General features: G+C 35.1%; 1 protein-coding gene across 3 annotated transcripts in view; it reads right to left on the reverse strand.

Annotated features, from left to right (window-relative positions):
- The window catches only part of DGKH (diacylglycerol kinase eta), a 163343-nt gene that overhangs the window by 20942 nt on the left and 122095 nt on the right, over positions 1-20306 (reverse strand). For all 3 annotated transcript variants that reach the window (XM_042926959.1, XM_042926979.1, XM_042926969.1), the window contains 7 exons: positions 14595-14694; positions 12807-13080; positions 11901-12023; positions 8052-8183; positions 1637-1754; positions 412-522; positions 176-272 (listed from right to left, as the gene is read on the reverse strand). In XM_042926959.1, coding sequence (XP_042782893.1) covers positions 176-272; positions 412-522; positions 1637-1754; positions 8052-8183; positions 11901-12023; positions 12807-13080; positions 14595-14694 — 955 coding nt within the window. The remainder of the gene's footprint in view (positions 1-175; positions 273-411; positions 523-1636; positions 1755-8051; positions 8184-11900; positions 12024-12806; positions 13081-14594; positions 14695-20306) is intronic.

Here is a 20306-nt window from a genome sequence, read left to right on the forward strand (position 1 = left end):
TGATAAGTGTATTGGTCATATCCAGGGTCTAGCCCTCCTTTAGTATAAGGTTGGTAATCACTTCCACTGAGTGTTTAAACACTCAAAGAGGAATTGAAGCCAATTGAGTTGCCCAAATGAAATTATTTTTCTAAGTAAGATAACATGAAATATCTTTACTTCAAGATGAACTTACCTCAAGTTGAACTCTCTGTTCTAAATTCTTATACGACCTTTGTAATAACTCCCGGGTTCCGAGGACTCCATACCACATCAAATTTTTAGTTCGGCTCCTGAAAATAAATATTGGCAGACATTTCAATAGCTGTTATTTATTCATCTTTAAAGGCAGAGCAAGCAAAAGAGGTAATAAATGAAATTAAAGTGAAATTGCCTTCCTGTAATAACATTATAACTATTACCCAAAATTACCTGCATTTTTCAGGGTGTTCTTCTCTCTTATTATTAAATTCTAATGAAATTTTTGCGTCTAATCCAATCCCAAAGTAATTGTTCATGACACATTTTTCTGAATATCCATCTCTGTGATAATATGGAAAAGTACATAAGAGTCAATTTCAGATTCATAACAATTACAACTTGCACACAAAGCAGCACTTAAAACCATTTGTTTCCATTCCTTACAGAAGAGGGTAAAACTTAGCAGGAATTATTTCCTGTTCATATGCCATGTGTACAACCCCAGTACATATGTGTAATTTTTGGTACATGTGGTAAAAGGGATAGGGGGCCAAGCAGAGACAGAATCATAGTAACGCTTTTCTAAAACTTGTAATAAAACCTTGGTTCTTTTACTTCCTACGTGAACCCTTTACTACATACATAAGTGGGAGGGTCTTGCAGTCAGGTGCCAATCCTCCTTTCTTGATCATTAGAAAGTCTCATCGGCTGTACTCTTATCAATGGACAAACTATATGTTAACTAACATGAATTTCAATTAAAAAAATATGGTGACATCTTTGAGGAGTGTCATTAGAGAAATGAGATGTAACAAGAGAAAAATTATATGCAGAAGTAAAAGTTCATACTGAACTGCCAAAAAAAACCCCAAAACAAAAAACAAACAAAAAAACACCTGTACTTTTAAGAAGGGAAGAGATCAATGTGGGCCAGATGCTTCCTGAAATAAATAATACAATATTCCAGAGAAAAGTGAATACAGGTATGCCTCATTTTGCCATAGGGAAATGGGCTAGACAGGAGCTACCTCGAGAACAGATCCTGAAAACAACTGTGTTTCAAATGCATCAATGTACTCATCATTATCAACTTTTGTAATTTTCTGATGACCCCCTTTTTTTTTTTTAACGTTTATTTATGTTTTGAGACAGAGAGAGAGAAAGAGCATGAATGGGGAGAGGCTCAGAGAGAGAGAGAGGGAGACACAGGATATGAAACAGGCTCCAGGCTCCGAGCTGTCAGCACAGAGCCTGACACGGGGCTCGAACTTGTGAACCACGAGATCATAACCTGAGCCGAAGTCGGACACTTAACTGACTGAGCCACCCAGGCACCCCTGATGACCCTTTTAATATGGGAAAGCATATTTCTTGTAACGCATTGACAATTTTACCGTTCGTATAAAGTAGAAACAAGAAAAGTCAAAACGAGATATTTACAAAAGTATTTCCTTACACGGAATCTGGATCTGGGTCAATAAATGGCGTTGCACCAAAAGGATCAATATTTGCCAGTAACATTTTGTTGATAATAGAACTCCCAGCAATTGAGGCAGCTAATCCTGCTCTTAAACCTGGACAGAAAAATAAATACATACAGGATCACATGTTAAGAAAAAGGATAAAGAAAGAGCCAGTGCATTGTTTTCAGGCTTAATCTCAGATACCTTGCCCCCAAAGCATGATTTTCGGTGTCTAATCTTCTCATTATTCAAAACCAAAAACTATAACATTGGTGATTACAACCAGGATCCATATGTTGTCATAAAAAATGCAGCTGATGAAGACTCAGATAAGAGTCTCTTTGTGACAGTTTCTCATTTACCATTCTAGTGATTCTATACTTCAACAAGTAAATATTACCTCCTATGTTATAGCAAATAAGGCAGTAAATCTGTAAGGAATTTGCAATAAAGGCTGAATTAGCAAGAATGTCACGGTGTTACTACTTCCATACGCTCAAAGCATAGATAATAATATTCAATTAAAAGTATTAACAGATATACTAAGTGAAATCCCAGTGTTGGTATCAACGGTAAGTATGAAAATATTAAGCACAGGTATTTAAGAGCAGTATTGAACGTAAAAAAGTGAAGCATTTATCTTACCTCTAAATATGTAAAACCTCAAATTTATTTCAACAAGTAGTTAGCTTTCTACTAAGTAGTTACGATATTCAAAGCTAATCAATTTTATGACCTACCCAACCCAAAACTGAGGCTAGAAGCATTAAACTCTGCAAAGAAGAAAAATAACAAGGGCCTAAGGGAATAAACAAACAAAAAGGAAAGAATAGTGAAGAAAAGTATGTCCTGGAATTGAGAACCACTAGGAAATTAGGAAAAAAGTCCTTTTTTTAAGCCAATATTCCTTTCCTCAACAGTGTGTTCTTCTTAGAAGATAATTATTCATTATTTCAGCTACAAAGTTTAGCTGGTTATTAAATAATCAAAATGAATTTTATTCTGTCATTTATTTTCATAGTTTTGAATATGCCACGGCAGACTTAGTTATGCCAGTTTCTTTTATGTCCACATAAGTAAATAAATGGACAAAGCCACTATTTTGGTAAGAAAAGAAGCACACTTTAGACAGGTGAAGAATCAGGCTCCAGCCACAGAAAAGGATAATATTTTCTAAAATGTTTTAAGGTCAGGCATATTTACAGCTTTAGCCAGAAAGGTCATCTCATGGTTTCAGGTTTGAATAGAAATATAACCTCTAGACGTGGAGGTCTTTTTCCAGAATCAAACATGTTATGGATTTATCTACTTTAATATTTCACTGAGATATAATTCACATACCACGAAATTCACCTTTTAAGTAAGTGCATAATTTGGCTGTTTGTAGTATATACACAAAGTTGTGCAATGATCACTACCATCAAATTTAGAACATTTTTTATTACTTTACAAAAAACACCCCATACCTGTTAGTAGTCATTTTCCTTGCCCCCCCACTCCCCACATCCTCAGACCCTGGAAACCACTCACCTATGTTCTCTCGGGACTTGACTACTCTGGGCATTTTATATAAATGTAATCATATAGTATGTGGCTTTTTATGTCAAGCTTCTTTCACTAGGCATAATGTTTTCAGAGGTATTCATGTTGCAGCATGTATCAGTGCTTCGTTCTTTTTTTTAAAGATTTTATTTTTAAGTAATCTCTACACCCAGCATGGGGCTCAAACTCACAACCCTGAGATGAAGAGTTGCATACTCCCCTGACTGAGCCAGCCAGCACCCCCGTTCTTTGTTCTTTTTAATGGATGACTAATAGTCCACTGTATGGATATTATACATTTTGTTTTTCCATTCATCAATTGATGATTATTTGGGTTGTTTCTTCTATTTGGCTATTATGAGTAATGTTGCTATAAACAGTAACGTACAAGTTTTTGTGTAGACGTGTATTTTCACTTCTCATGGGTGTATACCTAGTAGTGGGTTTTTGGGTTATATGTTAACTCTGTTTAATTCTTTGAGGAACTGCTCAACTGTTTTTGCAAAATGGCTGCACCATTTCATATGCTAACCAACAAAGTATAAAAGTTCCAATTTTTCCACATCCTTGCCAATATTTGTTATTATCTGTCTTTTTTGATCATAGCCATCCCAGTAAAGTGAAGTGGTATCTCAATGTGGTTTTGATTTGCATTACCCTGATGACTAATGAAGATGAGCATCTTTCCATGTGTTTATTGGCCACTTGAATATCTTTTTGCAAGAGATCCTTTGCCCATTTTTAAATTGAAGTATTTGTCTTTACTGTTGAATTTTAAGAGCTCTTTATATATTTTGAATACTAGTCCCTTATCACATATACTATTTACAAATATTTTCCTTTATCCTATGGATTGTCTTCTTTCTTTCTTCCTTTTCATTTATCCTTTTTGATTTATGAGAGGAGAAAGTTTCATGGAAAGCCACAACAACCCAGAATCTGCAAAAACTAAAAATCAATGTATCATTTTGATGATGGCATATTGTCAGTTCATCAGACCAACTACCCCTCCTTACTTTGAGGGAAAACTGAAAAGCTGAGCAAAAGGTAAAATGAATTTATTTGAAGATCATTAAAGAGGTAGACCAAAGATGAGGGCTTACCAACCAACCATTAGAAAAGGAGAATGACTCAGTCAGGTGAGCCCAGGACTCAGGGATAGCTCTTTTTTTGTTTTGTTTTTAACTTTTTTTCTAATTTTTATTTATTTTTTTTGAGAGAGTGAGCACATGTGTAAACGGGGAGGGGCAGAGGGAAAGAGAATCTTAAGCTCAGCATGGAGCCTGATGCAGGGCTCAATCTCACAACTGTGAGATCGTGACCTGAGCTGAAATCAACAGCTGGACGCTTAACCGACCGAGCCACACAGGCGTCCTTAACTTTTTACTTTATATTATTGTGGTAAGAACACTGACTATGAGACCTACCCTCTTAACAAATTTTTAAGTGTACAAGGCAGTATTGTTAACTCTAGGTACAATTTTGGACACCAGATCTTGAGAACTTACTCACCTTGCTTAACTGAAATTTTATGCAGCTTGACTGGCAACTCCCCATTTCCTCTTACTTCTAGTTGTTGGCAACCACCATTCCACTCTTTGATTTTATGGTTTTGACTGTTTTAGATACTTCATGGAAGTGAATCATGTAGTACTTGTAATGTTGTGACTGAATTATTTCACTTAGCATAATTTCCTCCAGGTCCATTCACATTATGACAGATTACAGATTTTTTTTTTTTTTAAACTGAACAATATTCCATTGTATGTATATACCATGTGTTCTTTATCCATTCATCACTCAGTGGACATTTAGGTTGCTTTCACGTCTTGGATGTAGTGAATAGTGCTACAATAAACATGGGAGTGCTAATATCTCCTCAAAATTCTGATTTCAATTCTTTTGATAAATTCCCAGAGTGGGATTGCTGGATCATATGGTAGTCTTAATTTTAGTTTTTTTAAAAAAAATTCTTAATGTTTATTTTTGAGAGAGAGAGAGAGAGAGAGAGAGAGCAAGCAGGGGAGGAGCAGAGAGAAAGGGAGACACAGAATCCGGAGCAGGCTCCAGGCTCTGAGCTGTCAGCACAGAGCCCAATACGGGGCTTGATCCCACAAGCTGTGAGATCATTACCTGAGCTGAGATCAAGAGCTGGACACTTAACTGAGCCATCCAGGCACCTCACATCCTCCCCAACACTTGTTGTCTTTTGATTTTTTTTGTTTGTTTGTTTTTTGATAATAGCCATCCTGAGTAGTGTGAGGTGACAGCTCATTATGGTTCTTAATCTGCATTTCCCTGATGGTTAGTGACTTGAACATCTTTGGTTTGGTACCAGGGTAACACTGGCCTCAAAGAATGAGGTGGAAAATGTTCCTTCCTCGTTTAGTTTTTGCAAGAGTTTGTGAACTGCTGATATTAATTCTTTAAACACTTGGCAGAGTTCATTAGTGAAGTGATTTGGACCTGGCCTTTTCTTTGTAAGAAGTTTTGTTATAGGTCTAGTTAGATTTTCTATTCTTGAATTGGTTTTGTGGGAATAAGCTTAGGAATTTTCTGAGCCTCTGCCAATGGGTTAACGAGGCATAAAGAATTAGAAAGTCATGGGATGTTCACACCCAAGTTTGGGTAAACAAGATTAGGTAAGTAAGATTAGATAAGGTGGAGCAAAGGCCCCAGTATAGATAGGGCGGGGCAAAAGCCCCAGTATAGGTAAGGCCTGGGCACAGGCCTCAGTATAGATAAGGTGGGACAAAGGCCCCAGTATAGGACAAATGTATATGAGGTAAACAAGATTAGGTATTCAGGGTGGAAACAACCCCCAATTTAGTACTTACAATAGCAGAAAGCTGCTTTCGCAGGAAGGAAGGACCAAATTAGGTAAACAGGTAAATAAGGCTGGAGACTGAAGCAGGGCAAAGGTGCCCAGAGGGGAGATAATTAGCAAAAGAAAGGTGCCTTGTTGACCCTGAGGTAGCATGCTCTGTCTTTCTTGTCCCCTAGACCAGTTTAGGTAAACAGAGGTGGTGCCTCAGGTCTGCTATAAACAACCTTATGCCCAGCACCAGGATTTTGTTTTGTATTAAACCAAATCCCTAACCCCCCGCATATCTTCAAAACCCCCTTTCCCTCACGCCCATGAGTTAATGTTCACGATTTCACTGTCTCTTTGTGCACACCCATCACCACGTTTGTAAGCCTTCTGATCCTAATAAAAACAGAACAAGGACCCTTACTCGGGGCTCTTGTCTTCTCCTGGACATCAGCTTCTCTTTCGCATTTTTAATTCTGCATCCCACTTTCTTGCTAGACAAGAAAGAACTCCAGACCCAGAGTCTACGACGCAGTTTTAGTAGTTTGCATGCTTCTAGGAGTTTGTCCATTTCATTGAAGTTATCTAATTTATTGCCATGTAACGTTGATAGCTTTCCCTTATTTATAATCCTTTCTATTTCTGTAAGGTTGTTAGTGATATCTTTCCTCTTTTATTCCTGATTTCAGTAATTTGAATCTTCTTTTATTTCCTTGGTCACTCTAGATAAAGACTTGTCAATTTTGTTAAACTGTTCACAGAACCAACTTCTGGTTTCATTGATTTTCTGTATTGTTTTGTATTCTCTTTGTCATTTATTTACACTCCAATATTTCTTACTTCCTTCCTAGTGATTGCTTTCAGTATGTTTGCTTTTCTTTTTCCAGTTTATTAAGGTGGAGAGTTAGGTTTTGAGATCTTTCTACCTCTTTAATATAGGCCTTTACAGCTATAAATTTCCCTCCAAACACTTCTTTAACTACATCAAGTAAGTTTTGGTATGGTGTATTTTTGTTTTCATTCATATCAAAGGATTTCAAAATTTTTCTTATGATTTTTTTTTCTTTAACCCACATATTGCCACATTCCCAAAATTTCCATCTGTTATGGATGTCTAATTTCATTCCATTGTGGCCAAAGATCATCCTTTGTATAATATTTCAATCTTTCTAAATTTATTGAAAGTTGTTTTATGGCTTCATATATGGTCTATCCTGGAGAATGTTCTGTATGCACTAGACAATGTGCATTCTGTGGCTGTTATGTGGAGTGCATTGCAGACATTTGTTAGGTCTACTTGTTTTATGTGTTTTTCGGTTCTTCTATTTCCTTGTTGATCTCTCTCTAGTTGTTCTATTCACTACTGAGAGTGGGATACTAAAGTCTCCAACTATTATTATTTTTGAATTGCAATTCACCTTTTAAAAGAGCATGTAGGAGAGACTGACTTTAAGGGTGTAATTTGGGATCCAATCTACCCTGGAATAAATCTTGACAGTTCTCACTAGGTCAAACAACTGGAACTTAAGGAGACATCTGAGACATCTCTATTTTCCTCCTTCCCTGCTGTACAAGTTCTTTGGTTTTCACTAGCACTGACTGAATCCCGAGGTAAATTCATCTCATCAGAGCTGGCATAGATGCCTCAGATGTTCCAAAACGAAGCAATATTAGTAGTCTAAAAATGACTACAGAGAGACCTGTGGCTTACAACTAAAAGGAAAGCTGTGGAGATACTTAAGAGGTAGTAGAACATAGGATTAGATTTACCCAAGGTGCTTAATAAATGCAGATTCTTGAGCTCTATTCTAGATAAAATTTCTCAGGACAGGGCCCCAAAACATATATTTTAATACTTCCAAGGTAATTCTTACACACACACACACACACACACACAAGTCTAAGGATCTAGAGTCTGGTTGATAAGAGTGCCAAGAACATTCTCTCAAAGGGACATTTATCTTTCAGACCACATTTCAATTCATGGAAGTGAATACTTAATACATTTTCACAGAAATACTTAAAAAAATACCATGTTTCAGAATCTATCCTACCTGGGCAGATTATTCTGGTGTTGAGCACAGGCAGGTTTTCTTTGCTGGTTGCCACAGCTGGACCAGGGCCAGAGTCAGTTTGGGAACGACTTGCCCGGCCATCTGGAGACCGAGGTGCAGGTGCAGTTTTAACTGTTGGCAAAAAGTCCCAATTATAAAAAAGATAATGATAAAGCTATTAAAGTAAGCAAGTCCTTATAAATTCAGGACATAAGATAGTTTAATGCATGATGAAATCAATTAGCAGAACTGAAAATACTACATTGCATTTACCTATTCTTTTCCCATTGTTTTCACTTTCTTGAGATTTACTGAACGGAGGGATTCTGCCATGGGTCTTGATCACTCATTTCAAACAGATGGAGATCAGTAGAACATAGACGCCTACCATAATTAAAGCCCAGTAATACTCATAATATGAATGTGACCAACCCATATGGTGTTTTATGTAGGTGATGAATCATGGGAATCTACCCCCAAGACCAGGAGCACACTGTATACACACTGTATGTTAGCTAACTTGACAATAAATTATATGTATATAAACAAAGATAAAAAGAAATTTTGAAGCCTGATGATTTTTGCAAATGGAACATATGTGTTATAATGTATACTACCAATGCATTCTTTTTGTCATAAATGTTGAGTGAATGATCAGAATTAATTAACGTAGTTCCTACAGCTAATGTGTGAAACATGAGTTAACATCGTCTTCTATACATGAAAGGAAGATGGTATTTTTTTTCAAACGAAACCAACATATGTTTCCTGCACTTCTCAATTAATTATAAATTTATAACAATGATTCACCCAGAACGGTTCTATCATATTCTTGTAAATGCTCAATACATTTAAAAAGTTATACCAAACCAGAATTTTTCTCAAAGAAAACAACAAAAAAGGAGATTTAATTCTGTCTAAACTGGGGTAATTTTTAATGGAGAGCAAATAGGATCTTTAACTCAATTAGGAGCTATTGGCAGGTGTTTTAAAAAAACCAGTAATCCTCAAACTCAATTTAAAAATACTTGAAAATTTAATTATCTTTACTCTCCCTTAGACTAATTACAAACTAACCATATTAATCTTACACTCTCTTCTGTCTCTTCAAAAGCAGTCCAGTTGTACTAAAGAAAACTAGCAGAACAGCTCACTGTTTTCTTTTTTTTGGACAGATGTGAGACCTGGGGCTAATTTCTAATAAAAACAATCTTTTGATATTCATCTCTGATCAAAAGCAGACAGCATCTTAGTGACTAAGATTGATGTAATATTGCAGGTAACTAAATTACTGTTTCATGGTTTTTCTTAAACATAACATCTCATTGATCATAGTAACATACTGTATTATACATTTCAGGCATATGAATTATTGCATAATTTAATAATATAATGAATGTTCTTAAAAAAATAATGATTATTTAATACAGAAATTTTTCAATTGCTTCAATTGAAATGCTTCAATTGCTACTGACTCCCACTAAGTTGGATTCCTAGCTAGAAAATAAAATCAAATATTGCAACATTAAAGACTTGTATAAATTTATGTCTATTTCAATATCAATATCTATAGTTGCATACCCATATGTTTCAGTTTTCTTTGCAGACTACAATGCAAGTGCTCAGTTCATGAGACTATAGTAAGATGGGGTGGTAGCTGATTGGAAAACCAGCTACCGTTTTACAGTGAGTGCTGAAAAACCAATCGTCCCAAGAGAGCCTTCCTTATCTTAGGGAAAATTGCCATGCAGCATATTGTAAGAATGCCATTTGCAGTCCTGCTTAAGTCAACTTCGTTAAGGGATGAAAACATACAAGTCAGCTTATTAAATTCTAGATGAAGTAAATTTGAGACGATACAATGAAGCTTCCAAAGATTTTGACAGGATGTAATGGCAGATCCAAATTGAAAAGATAAAAGTTCACAGGGATGAGCATAAACTACTATAATTAGATTTTAAAAAAATCACTTGCACAAAACAGGAGGAAAACAGGCTTATATGGCATTACTATAGAACACTCCATAACAAGAACTCTTAGGGAAGCCTTCGAAAATCAAAATTGCCCAGAATGTGTAGTGTATGGCTAGCAGTGTGCCATTATCTGGAGGGCTGCATTCAAAATGGGGCATCATATTGACCAATTGAGTGCAACCAGAAAAACAAAAAAGTTTGAAATCAAGTTGAAAATTGGTAAAAGAATTAGGAGATAATATGGAAAAGAAGATATAAGGGGTAGAAGAGGATATGATGCCATGAAAGCTGTTTTCAAAGGTCTGCCACATGGTAGAGTTATCTTCAATACTGTGAGGTAATGTATAGGAAATTGTTTTTAAGCTATCCATAAAGCACCACACAAATGCCAGCAGTTGTTACTATTAACATTATCACACATAAAACTCCATTAGTGTGATCATAGGTAGATATTTAAGAAGAAAACATAAAGGTGAATATAGAGAAAAGCTTTCTAACACTTGAGAGCTGATGTTAAGAATGGGATGTATTGAAAGTGAGTGGTGGGGCATCTGGCTGGTTCAGATGGGAGAGCTTGGGACTCTTGATCTTGAGGTCATGAGTTCAAGCCCCACGCTGGGTGTAGAGATTACTTAAAAAAAAATACAATATTAAGAAAAAAACAAAAGAAAGTGAGTGGCCATCTGTCAAGAGGGTTATAAAGTATGCCTGTATTGGATTATATGCTGCGACAGGGACTGTTAAGGTCCCTACAGTCTAAGGTTATAGAGTTGGGTCGTGTGCTGAAATAGGTACACGTAAAGTCTACAAGGGCTAAGGTGTAGAATATGTATGCATTGGTTGCATGCCAGACATGTGAGGTCTAATTTCAAAGTTGCAAAGAGTTTCACATATAATTAAGGAGAATTCTTTGGAAGTTAATGTAATTAGTAGCAACGGCAGTGGCAGGAATAGCACTGGTAATAGTGATAATGACTGCAAACACTCTTTCAGAGCACTATGTACCTGACTCTATTCTAGGCACTCCACATATCTTAACTTCCTCAACCTTCACAACAGGTAGGCATGTCATTATCCGCATTTCACAAACGAGGAAACCACAGAGAAATGAAGCAATCTGCCCAAGTGTATGTGTAATGAAAATAAAGCAAAAGCTTAATGAATGCAGTTCTGATTTAATAGTGTTGACTTTTCATTAGTATTATGCGATTACTTTCATATTACTTCTCAGCTTCGTTAATACTTTAATTTCTACTTTGTTTTATTCTACTAAATTAACAGCTATTCCTTTATACAATCTGAAATATTAAAAATATAAATTCATCTTTGAACTTCAAAAGGCAACTACATATTAATTTCCTGGAAAAAATAATTTTAGTAGAGATAGGGTTGTAACTAGATGTCCAGTGATTTTAGAGATTAATTTAGCAATAGGAAATTAGCAAACCATCCAAGCTGATCAGTGGAATTCAAGGGACCGCTAAACTACTGAAATGCCAAATTTCGTGCCTGTGGGACCTACTGCTTTCACAGAATTCTCAAGTGCATCTGTAGGCTAAAAACAGGTTAAAATCTGTTGATTTAGGTGTTTCTTCCTTTTTTCTTCAGGAAAATGAAGATACTTAGCTATGGTTGGTCCCAGAATCCTTAGTTTATTATGATGATCTCCAGATTATCTGATAAAAAAGGGATGTGACTACTTGCCAATACTCTAAATGTTACCTTTATTATTTTACTATTCACGAGTATCTAAGCTTTAACTTTTGAAAAGCCTTGTTAAAATTAAAATACAAAGTTTATTACAAACCGATAAGCCTTTGGAAAAGTAAAAGCAGAATTACACTTTATTGAATTCCAAAATAATTAGTTTTCTTACCAGTTGAAGGCTCTTTTGCACCATCATCTTTAGATTCTTCTTTAGATTCATCTGTTTCTGTGCTATCATTTTCGAATGACTGGCTAACTGGTTCACAAGGGTGAACACTCTGGTCATCCAGAACTTTAAGTAGTAGGAGAGAAATATGTTTGGACAAGTAAAAGTAAAATCCATAAATATTAATGTATGCTTAAAAAGGAAAATGAAACATAAACCAAAAGAAATTCCATATTCACAAATTAACGCTAGTTGATAAGTTTGGGGTGATGTCTCTAAGTACTAGAGATTATACAACTAAATATTTAAAATTGTAAAAGTTATATTTTTACCAGAAGAAAAAAATAAAAAATTTGAGAATGAAATACAAGTCCAACTACAAGTTATAACCTATAAAAGGGATTTCAATATTAATTTTTAATTAAAGTTAACTTTAGTCCACTATTCAAATTCTAAGAGAGGTATATACATTATATTAATACAAAAAATTAAAATATAGGTGGAGCTTTTACAAACTCTTTAAAAAACAATATAAACATTCAGGAAACAAATTTAAGAAAGTATTTTCAAAGTAGTTTACAGGTTTGATTTTCTTTGAGAACTCAACAGATTCTAATGACATAGAAGATATTTAAAATTTTATGATTATTACTTAATTTTCAATATTTCCAGTGTACTTTATCTCTGAGATGTTACTTTATTTAACATCTTTAACACATTTAACAATAAATATGCTCATCCTTACTACTAAAACAAGAGAGGAGATAAATTTCATTCTAATGGCCCTATCTTCTGTCTTGCCTGAAAATTTTCTATGTGTGTATAGCCTGACCAGTGTGAAAATTCCATTGTGCTTGCAATATAAGAATGCTGCTAACTTCTTCAAAAGCTAATTTCGTTCATGTGTACCTTTGCCGGCTTCTTCAATGACTTGCCTCACTGCTTTCTTTAAACTGTTTGCCCGCAACATTATTTCGTTTGGTCTCACAGCTTTCTGGGAGGAAGGTTTTGCAGGGTCATCGGTGAGTTGTTCTTTGTTTTCACACAAAGATTCTTCACTGGAAGATTCCACGGTATCTTCTTCTACAATGAGAGAGCTGATGCCTGGGAGAACGGGGGCAGCCTGGGAATCTGTGTGCAAAGCTTGAAGCAGTTGTTCAAGCTTTTCATTTAGGACTGAACACTAAGAAAACAAAAATACACTAATGAATCTCCATTTGGTGGGAATTGAAAATGATAATTTAAGTGAATGGCTTCTGATTTTAGAGGAAAGATGCCTATATTAATATTTACCATTAACAGGCCATCTATTATAAATTATACTTTAGATAGTTTATGGACTAAGTAATCTATCATTTTTAAAAGAAGTACAATTATGTGAATTTTTACATGCACGTCCAGAATATTCCAATTCTACCATCTTTATATAACTATTTTCCCTTGAAAGAAAGTCTCTATTATCTTTATATAGTTGTTTTTCCTTAAAAGAACAAACACATTAAAGTGACACATTACACAGAAAATTTACACGTTACACAGAAAATGTATGCATTATACAGAATATTGCATAAACTTTTTAAAGTAATCAATGTATGGTACTGTTTTGAGCATCACAAATTGCAGGTCTGGCTGAGCCTTGGTAAGCTCTCCTTCAAAGCTTTGGTTTTAAAAGGAGTGAAGGGCACCTAAGGGATTAATGGCTCAAAAAAAGAGCAAAAAAGGAAAATGCACAATGATAAAGAAGTAAAAGAAGATGGAGAAAGAAAAACCAGCTCTCGGACCTTGTTTCTGTCTGCTTCTCTTGAATGACTATGGGTAAAGAAATATTTAGGACGGAAGCTGTTGATGTGACTGCCTAATTTACCTTTTATTCCACACAAGTTCCAGTTCGTTCCGCCCCCATTTATTGGCCTTTGATGTCATGCTAACACAAGGTTACAGTGGAAATAGTTAACAGAAAAAAGTGTGGCTACAGAGGCCTTTCTGAAGCTCTCCACAGAGTAGAAAAACAAGAAGAAAAGAGGCTGAAAATGTCAAATGTATGTTTACTTCTATATTCTTTTCCTTTCACTCAGTTAAACCACCATCGACAGCATGAATCTGGAGGAGACCATTCCTTTTCAAGCCCAAGAACCTTTCGTAAGAACTCCCTGTCATGAACATATGAGAGTAAAGAGAGTAGCTTTTAAGTTTCTTATGTTAGCCTCAGAAAGCTCATAAAGGGGGAAAAAATCTATAAAGAAAAAGGCAAAGCAAGAAACAGAACCCTGAAAGGGACCAAGGGCCATACTGTCTGGGGAACTTAAGGAATGGCGCTAAGATGGACGGACAGAGCCTGACACCCAGTTTGCCTGGAAATGGAAAGCCATTCCTCTCTCTGCACTGGAACACCAGTGGCTCTGCATCTCCCACCTGTGACCCAACTACTGTGCATTTCTCCTTCAAGATGTCAATCAGTGGGAAAAGGGAGTTGAGTTATAAAATTCGTGTTGTCAGATGGTCTTCAGTAATGCAGTTTTCCTACCAGATAACCATAAAATAGAATGTTTTAATCCCTTACATCTGATTCAAAAGGACTTTTTCTCTTGATTTAAGATGTTTTGGTAAGAAAGCCACTTAATCAATCTAGCTGTAAAACACCGTTCAATGCCAGCATTGTTAGTCAAAACTTTCATGCTCTAAAGGTGACCTGCTTACTTTATTGGCCACAGCATCAGCTGCAACAGCATTTTCCAACGTTTTTTCGTATGCCTTCTCTACTTTGGCAACAAAGTCCTTTACAGTTTCACATAGGATCCTTTGAGGAAAAGAAATGGTGAAATTCAGTAAACCCAGTAGGCTGATTTGGTTTGATTGACAAACATTTTAAAAACAAGCACAATTAGGTAAACTATACCTAAAACAAGCACAATTAGGTCAAAATATAGGGACCATTTGTATAAAAAGCCCATACTCTATCTGCTGTGTAACACGTACTATAGAAGTTCAAGACATTCTAAGTGATAAATGGAAATGTACATGAATAAACTTTGCTCTATATAATTTAACTAACAGTCCTTTTAAGGTTATAATAAGTCCTTCTCAAATATTTAAATTAAATTCTTGAGAGGAGCATTTGTAGATTCCATCTAGAAATTTAAAGCATTATCTCCGGCATCTTATATATTTTCATAACAGAACTTGCAATGTTGAAAAAACAAGGATAAATTTGTCACTTAAAGTTGTCACTGTCACTCTAATGTTCATTATCTGGGTATCCTGAAAGTATATTGTTCCTAAAGAGGAAAGAGATTGTGTAACCAACCTGACGCTTGAATTGAGTTATATTCTCTGGAAATCTATTCCCTTAAGGTGACCAGTATAGTCATAGGCAAGACTAATTTAATTTAGATTTTGTTAGTGTCAACAATATATGCTTTACTTGTTCCTTTTACATAAATTTGGTTTCTTTGCAATAGAAATAGATTAGGAGAAAAAATAATCTGAAACCCCAACACTGACAAAAATCTGTCTTTCAAAAGTCTTTGGGGCTGGAGTTGAAACAATCCAACAGAATGGTATGTGACCAGCTTTGTGTAGCATGGGCTTAGTGAGTCTGAAAACAAAATCAGAATTATTTTAAAACAATTATATTTCTCTTTATTATGGATACAGTTTAGGAATTTGAAGGAAAAAATAAGCAGGTTCCAGCAATTATTTTTTTCTATTATACTCACAATTTTCTCTGGTATGTGAGTGATATAATGATTAAGTTTCCAGATATTTAAGTGTTATGAAATCAAGCCATTCAATAGATAGAGTGTATACACACACACTCCAAACGTTCACATTTATTATCTAAGAAATAAATGAATTATTCCTAACAATTTAACAATTTTTATTTTCTTTGTTGTTTTTTGGCAACCATCTCTAGATTTCACTCGGACAAAAAGTAGTATTTCCTAACCTTCAACCTTTCTGTTGGCTTTTTCAAAAATTTTTAAATTTTATTTATTGTTTATTTTCTTAATGTTTATTTATTTATTTTTGAGAGAGAGAGGCAGAGTGTGAGTGGGGGAGGAGCACCGCGAGAGGGAGACACGGAATCCAAAGCAGGGTCCAGGCTCTGAGCTGGCAGCACCGAGCCCAACGCGGGGCTTGAACCCATGAACCGTGAGATCATGACCTGAGCTGAAGTCGGACACTTAACCGACTGAGCCACCCAGGCGCCCCTCTGTTGGCTTTTTAAAATCACAATTCTCCAGAGACTCTAGCTTACTATTTATTAGAGATGCATTCATGTGCTCCACCTCAAGGTTTGTCCTCTTTGTTCATGCATAGCATTTTTACAGAACTTGTTGAAATATTAAAGTGAGGCTATCGTGAAAGTTTTTCTATGAAGTTTACTGAAAGTTTCTCTAAGATGTCCCACCTCTAAGAAGAGGAGACACGGACAGTTTCCCCTCTTTACAGAACTCCAAAATAGACCTTTTCTTTGCTATTGTTACAACACTGCCCCGATATAATTTTCTGTCGGAATTTGTGAAATTGCATATGCCATAACATTATCATAACTACTTTTGCTGGCATTTTCCTAATTCTTAGGGACAGAGCTTGTTGGCCCATCGGCCTAGGAATGCAAGGGGCAACAAAGGTACCATGTTGTTGAGGCAGGTGGAGGCTGGAGGGGAGAGTACGATTCTGTGTTAGAGAATACTTGCCATGGAAGTTGTGGGGAAAATTAGAAGAAATGGTCTATCTTAGGATCCAGTAAGTTTCATATTCCAGAAGATATAAAATACGTACACTCGGGAGAAATGAACTAACTTTTTACTACACCTAAATAGTGACTGTAGAATTCTTAAAATTGAAATAAAACGTACACTAGTATGATTTCAAAGTCATATACTACCTGGGAACTTGCAAACTGGACAAAAGCAATTTAAAGACGTATTTACTGTAGGGGTACCTGTGTGGCTCAGTCGGTTAAGCATCCAACTCTTGATTTCAGCTCAGGTCATGATCACCCTGTTTGTGGGTCCAAGCTCTGCATTGGACTCTGCACTGAAGGCACAGAGCCTACTTGGGATCCTCTCTCTCTTTCTCTCTCTCTCTCTCTCTCTCCCCCTCTCTCAATGGCCCTCCCCACTTGCTCTCTCTCTCTCTCTCTCAAAATGAATAAAAAAATAAATAAATGTATTTACTATAATAACGTAAAAGACATTCTCCAACTGATACAGTTTCTACTTTAATGCATAGACTTCCAGAAAACAGGTTCAAAAATCAAATAAATGAAAGTGGAACATGGATTTTCTCATAGAGTTATAAATATTTTTAATCCCTAATTATATTTTAAATTAATGTTAGTCATAACTTTGACAAGCTATTTCCAAGCATTTTATTTCTTTAGTTTTGTTCTCTTCCTTCCAAGTTGAACACAAATATGTAGTTGATTTTGCACCAAATGTTCAGTTGGAGCCAACAATAGTCCACATTTAGCATGCCTGATGATTTCCACTATGATCTCAATCAGATTGTATTCATGGCATCTATACTTTTCATCACTAGTAGCAGTATCTTCATTTATCAGTTTTTCACTGATTTTTTTAATAGTGGCAAATGACAATAAAACATGCAAACACTACATGCAGAAAAATATGGCAATGGTGCCCAAACAGATGTGCATATTGGCAGGCAGGTATCATCTGAAAAATTCATTTTCTATCTGATATAAAAAAGTTCCAATCAGAAATTAAAGATGATTTTCAAATATCAATGCATAATATGTAAAAAAAAACCATTACCTACTTTGTGTTCTGAGGAAAGATTGTAATAACTACATATCTTATCTCATCTATTTAATGGGGGAGAGGAGCTAGCCCAAATTATCTCTAAGATAGATTCCAAATCTAAAATTCTATGGTTCTAGGGGCATCTGGATGGCTTAGTCATTTAAGTGTCCGACTTCAGCTCAGGTCTGATCTCACCGTTCTTGAGTTCGAGCCCCATATCAGGCTCTGTGCTGACAGCTCAGAACCTGGAACCTGCTTCTGATTCTGTGTCTCCCTCTCTCTCTGCCCCTCCCCTACTCGCACTCTGTGTCTCTCTCAAAAATAAATAAACATTAAAAAATATAAATAAAATAAAATTCTATGGTTCTATGGCAATAGTTCCAATCTTACTATTTTTTTCTGGCCAGCGATCCCATATTCTAAGAAGTTTTATCCTCAGAACAACTTGCATTTACTTAATAACTTTGCTTTGTATTTTTATTAATAAATGACATCTATAATTGCTAGCTAATACTTCCGATTCTTAGAAGGTAACTCATGTTTACAAAATTTCAAAATCAAAGAAATGTTGACATTATGTTGGTTAGTTCATAGTAACTACGTTAGTTAACCTACATATTAGCTATGCTAATGGAATATAGCATTTCCATAGTATTTTCAGCATTTAAAAAATAGTTAAAACAGCTTAGTCTGCTGGGAATTACTATTTTATAAAACAAGTTTAAACCTGCACAAGGAGATTAAAACATTCTTCCTGAATATTATATCATTTAACAAGTAACTAGCATTATCAAAGGAAGGGAATTATTTATGTTATCTAGGTGGTGGTTACAAGAATGTGTATGTGAATGTGTGTGTGTATTTTCTCTCATCACTTAAGTTATACCTTTATGATTTGGCTACTTTACCGTGTATATGTCATGCCTTGATAACAATTTATTTTACCTTATTTTATTTTTATTTACTTTATTTAACTTTTATTTAATTTAATTTAAATTTAATTTTATTTTAGAGAGAGAAAGTGAGAGTGAGTGAACATGACTGGGGGAGAGGGGCAGAGAAAGAGAAAGAATCTTAAGCAGGCTCCATACTCAGCATGGAGGCCGACGCAGGGCTCGATTCCATGACCATGAGATCATGACCTGAGCCAAAATCAAGAGTTGGATGCTTAACTGACTGAGCCACCCAGGTGCCCCGAAAAAAAAAATTTTTTTTAAGCAGGGAGAACTATTTTATACTTTACAAGTCTTAAAGGGACATATAACCCAAATGCAATAATTGAACCTTGTTTGGTTCTTGACTTGAATAAAACAACTGTTTAAAAAAAAACTTTGAGATAATTAGGGCAAATGGAATACGGATCGAAATGGTCTTAGAGAATTATTACTAATTTTATTAGACTTTTTAATAAGATTATTAGGTATATATACTGAAACTAGAATAAAAGGATTTCTGGGATTTGCTTAGAGATACTGTAGCATGGAAAAGTGGAAGTGGATGACAAAATTTTGACAGACACTGAAGCTGTGTGATGGGTATGGTGGGAAACCATTATACTAGTCTCTCTACTTTTATGTATGTTTGAAAATGTTCATAACAAAAATTAAATTGAAAATATACTATATTAATGGTACAAATTTACTACATTTTGTCCTTTCTTTTCAGTCTTAAATCTTTTTATGGCAAATCCCCTAAAATTTTAACCTGGGGTTATAAAGGCAAGACAGCTGGGCAGTATGGGAGCACACAGGAGTGACAAGAGGGGACCAGGGTTGGAATAGAATCTGCTTAGAGGCAAACGAAGGTCAGAGAGAAATCCAGAGCTAAAGTTAATAATAGTGGAGCCTAGACAAAGAGCCAGGCCAAGGTCAAAGAAAAATTTGAATGTAATTGATTAAAACATGAGATGATGATACCATAATTTAATATAGCACTCTGGAGTTTATAAGCTCTATATTTATTTTATTACTCAACTTAAATCTCCTAGCAGTTCCATGAGAGAGGAAGGACATTCCTACACTTGATAAAACAGACCTGGGCCACAAAGCTACTAAATGGTTGAATCTCAGCTAGGACCTCAGATTTACTTCTACTTGGCCCAATACTGTGACTTTCAAACTGTGTTTTTCAATACTGTGTTTTTCAAACTGTTTTCCAGAAAGACTTCAAGGATTTTGCAAATACTTGATTCAAATTTCACTTAGAAATATAGGATATATATATTTTTTTACATGCTCAAAGAATCATTAGAAATATGAGAGACAAGTAATATGTTAGCTTTCACTTCAGAATTCACAGTTTTTTTGGGAAAATCTTAGACTATATTTGATGCAGTTTTCAGATATTTCTGTATTTTATTTTGGTTACATGTTAGTAAGGAAATTGTCTTCAATAATCAAAATAAAATACAGAAATAATTAGAAATTGCATCAAATAAAAAATTATAATTGTTATCTATAATCTCATTGCTTAATTTTTCTCACAAATGGCTAATAATTTAATCTTGTCCAATTTATTAATGACAACAAAATAGATTTTTAATTATTTAAATATTAGAATTCTACATAATATTTTGTTTAAAAGAAGACAAGGTTATAAGCCAATTATATCTCAGTTAAGAAACATATCAAATGTATAG

Source organism: Panthera leo, chromosome A1, assembly GCF_018350215.1.
Source record: "Panthera leo isolate Ple1 chromosome A1, P.leo_Ple1_pat1.1, whole genome shotgun sequence".
NCBI classification, from domain to species: domain Eukaryota; kingdom Metazoa; phylum Chordata; class Mammalia; order Carnivora; family Felidae; genus Panthera; species Panthera leo.